The 2,206-nt window shown below is 33.1% G+C and overlaps 1 protein-coding gene across 1 annotated transcript in view; it reads left to right on the top strand.

The window, feature by feature from the left end:
• The first annotated feature begins 313 nt into the window (after window positions 1-313).
• LOC111400586 (RNA-binding protein 7-like) overlaps window positions 314-2,206 on the top strand; it is an 8,066-nt gene continuing 6,173 nt past the window's right edge. Inside the window, exons 1-3 of the mRNA XM_023027993.1 lie at window positions 314-471; window positions 1,342-1,553; window positions 1,986-2,163. Coding sequence (XP_022883761.1) covers window positions 438-471; window positions 1,342-1,553; window positions 1,986-2,163 — 424 coding nt within the window. The 5' untranslated portion in view covers window positions 314-437. The remainder of the gene's footprint in view (window positions 472-1,341; window positions 1,554-1,985; window positions 2,164-2,206) is intronic.

Here is a 2,206-nt window from a genome sequence, read left to right as displayed (position 1 = left end):
TAACAAGAAAAAGACAAGTATACTATTTTCTAGTTTGAAAAATAAATAAATCAAATACGTTTAATTAATAATTTGTATACAAATAACTTCTAAACAATTGAATTGTTTAAAATTTATTTTGTTTACATAAAACTTTTTTTTTTTTTTTTGCTAATAATCAAACGCACCCTTATTTATAATAAGCTATTTTGCAACAATGTTATTTTAGTTTCACATCGAAATAAGCATTTTTCTTATTCACGGGAAAAAATTATTTAATTTTTAAAAGTTACTTGACAGCCAGGTCATACTCGGAGATTATAAAACCTTCCCTATTCCAGTCCAGGCTATAAATTTCGACGAGGATTAGGTAAAGTAAACAGTATAAATGCAGAATTGAGCCCAGGCAAAGCTGCAAATAGAAGTCTCCAGAACCGGAAAGACTTTTTTTCCAACTAATGGCAGAAAATCCGAAGTCCTCTGTTTACGTCGGTAAAGTTTTCTCAATTCTTTGTTGAATCTATCTCTTTTTAGTTTAATTTGGCTTCCTTCATCTAGATTTGACTATTTTCTCATTGTATTATTCAATTCCAATCTGGGGGAATTGATTCCGAATTATCGTTATATTCTATTGTAATCTACTGAGACACGAAGCACTTAGGGTTTTTATGTTATGATTTACTAGTTATCCAATCTATATATTTCCTTTTAAGCTTGTATCTTTTGGAGTTTAATCGTAATGTTACTGTGCATCTTGTCTTTGAAACAGTCGGGGAAATTTCTTTTTGTTTTAAACACATGAGATCGTGTACCATTATGTATGATGGGTACAATTAAGGTTATTATTATTTTTTCTGTAATTTAAAAAATGAAAAAAAAATGATTGTGAAAAATTGTTTTCGGGAAAGAAGCATTACTGAAATACTAGGCTGATTCAGAACTCAAAACAAGGGAGAAGCAGATTGAAGAAGAGAAGAAAGAGATGGAATAGGAGAGATAGAGAAGAAATACAAATTTAGGAAAGAAGAAAACTAGAATTTGCGGAGGAAGATTTCTGTAAATCAATGATCTATAATCAATAATCTGGTTACAATGAAATACAAGGTTCCATTTTGTAGGGTTAATTATGCAGGTATAAAAGAAATTCTAATATATCAAATCTTTGAGGTATGAAAAACTAAGCTCTATATGATCTTCCTAGAATAATTTCAATTCCATGTTGTAAGCTTTGCACTTTCAGATTATTCACTGTTTGATTCCTTTGGCGAAATTATCAGAGAATGTTGTTAGTTATTCTCCAATTGATCAATTCATTGAGAGGACTGTATTTATGACTTTGGGTTTGATATCCTTTTTATACAGGCAATTTGGATGAGAGAGTGAGCGATAGGGTATTGTATGATATTCTGATTCAAGCAGGGCGTGTTGTAGAATTGTATATTCCTCGTGATAAGGAAACTGCAAAGCCAAAAGGTTATGCCTTTGCACAATATGAATCAGAGGAGATAGCTGAGTATGCTGTCAAGCTTTTCACTGGACTTGTTACACTGTACAATCGGACATTGAAATTTGCGGTATGTCAAATCCTAGAACAGCTGAATTTATGATGGTTTTAATTCACCTTTGTCAGTTGGATGCTTCAGATATTGGCTTGAAGTATTTGTTCTATTTGAATTTGACTTTACTCTGCTGTCTTTGTACAAATTAAAGTATGCTGCTGGTATAGGTTTTTAATGCTGCTTTATTCTAGATTAATTTTTGCTCCTCAATGAGTTATCAATGAAGTCAGCCCCTATCCAGTTCCCATGAAGGATCCTATGAAGCATTGGTAGACTCGTAATACTCATTGGCTTTTGCTTATAAGTGATAGCAGGAACCTGCTTGGTGTTCTTCTGCTGATGGTTGTGGGCTGGCAGCTTGATCTCTTTTTGAGGAGTGAAAACTATATAGGTGCTTTGTTCTTCATTTTTTAATTAAATAGTGACGAAATCAATTTTGGAAAACAGATTTCTGGGCAAGACAAGCCCTCTGCGAATTTGTCTATTGCAATCCCACCTGCGGTTAATTCTTCTCCCAAACCAAGGCCTTACCCTGAACCATATAACGATGTGGAATTTTCTCCACAATCTGCAAGGTTATCAACACCGTGCCGGTTCTCAGAGCACCAAATAAATTATAAAAAAGGTGACAAATGCTTTTCTGTGGAGCCATTTTCTTTCTTCTCTAT

The sequence above is a fragment of the Olea europaea genome, chromosome 10, assembly GCF_002742605.1.
Source record: "Olea europaea var. sylvestris chromosome 10, O_europaea_v1, whole genome shotgun sequence".
Classification (NCBI taxonomy): domain Eukaryota; kingdom Viridiplantae; phylum Streptophyta; class Magnoliopsida; order Lamiales; family Oleaceae; genus Olea; species Olea europaea.
This window is presented reverse-complemented; position numbering and strand designations above follow the sequence as displayed.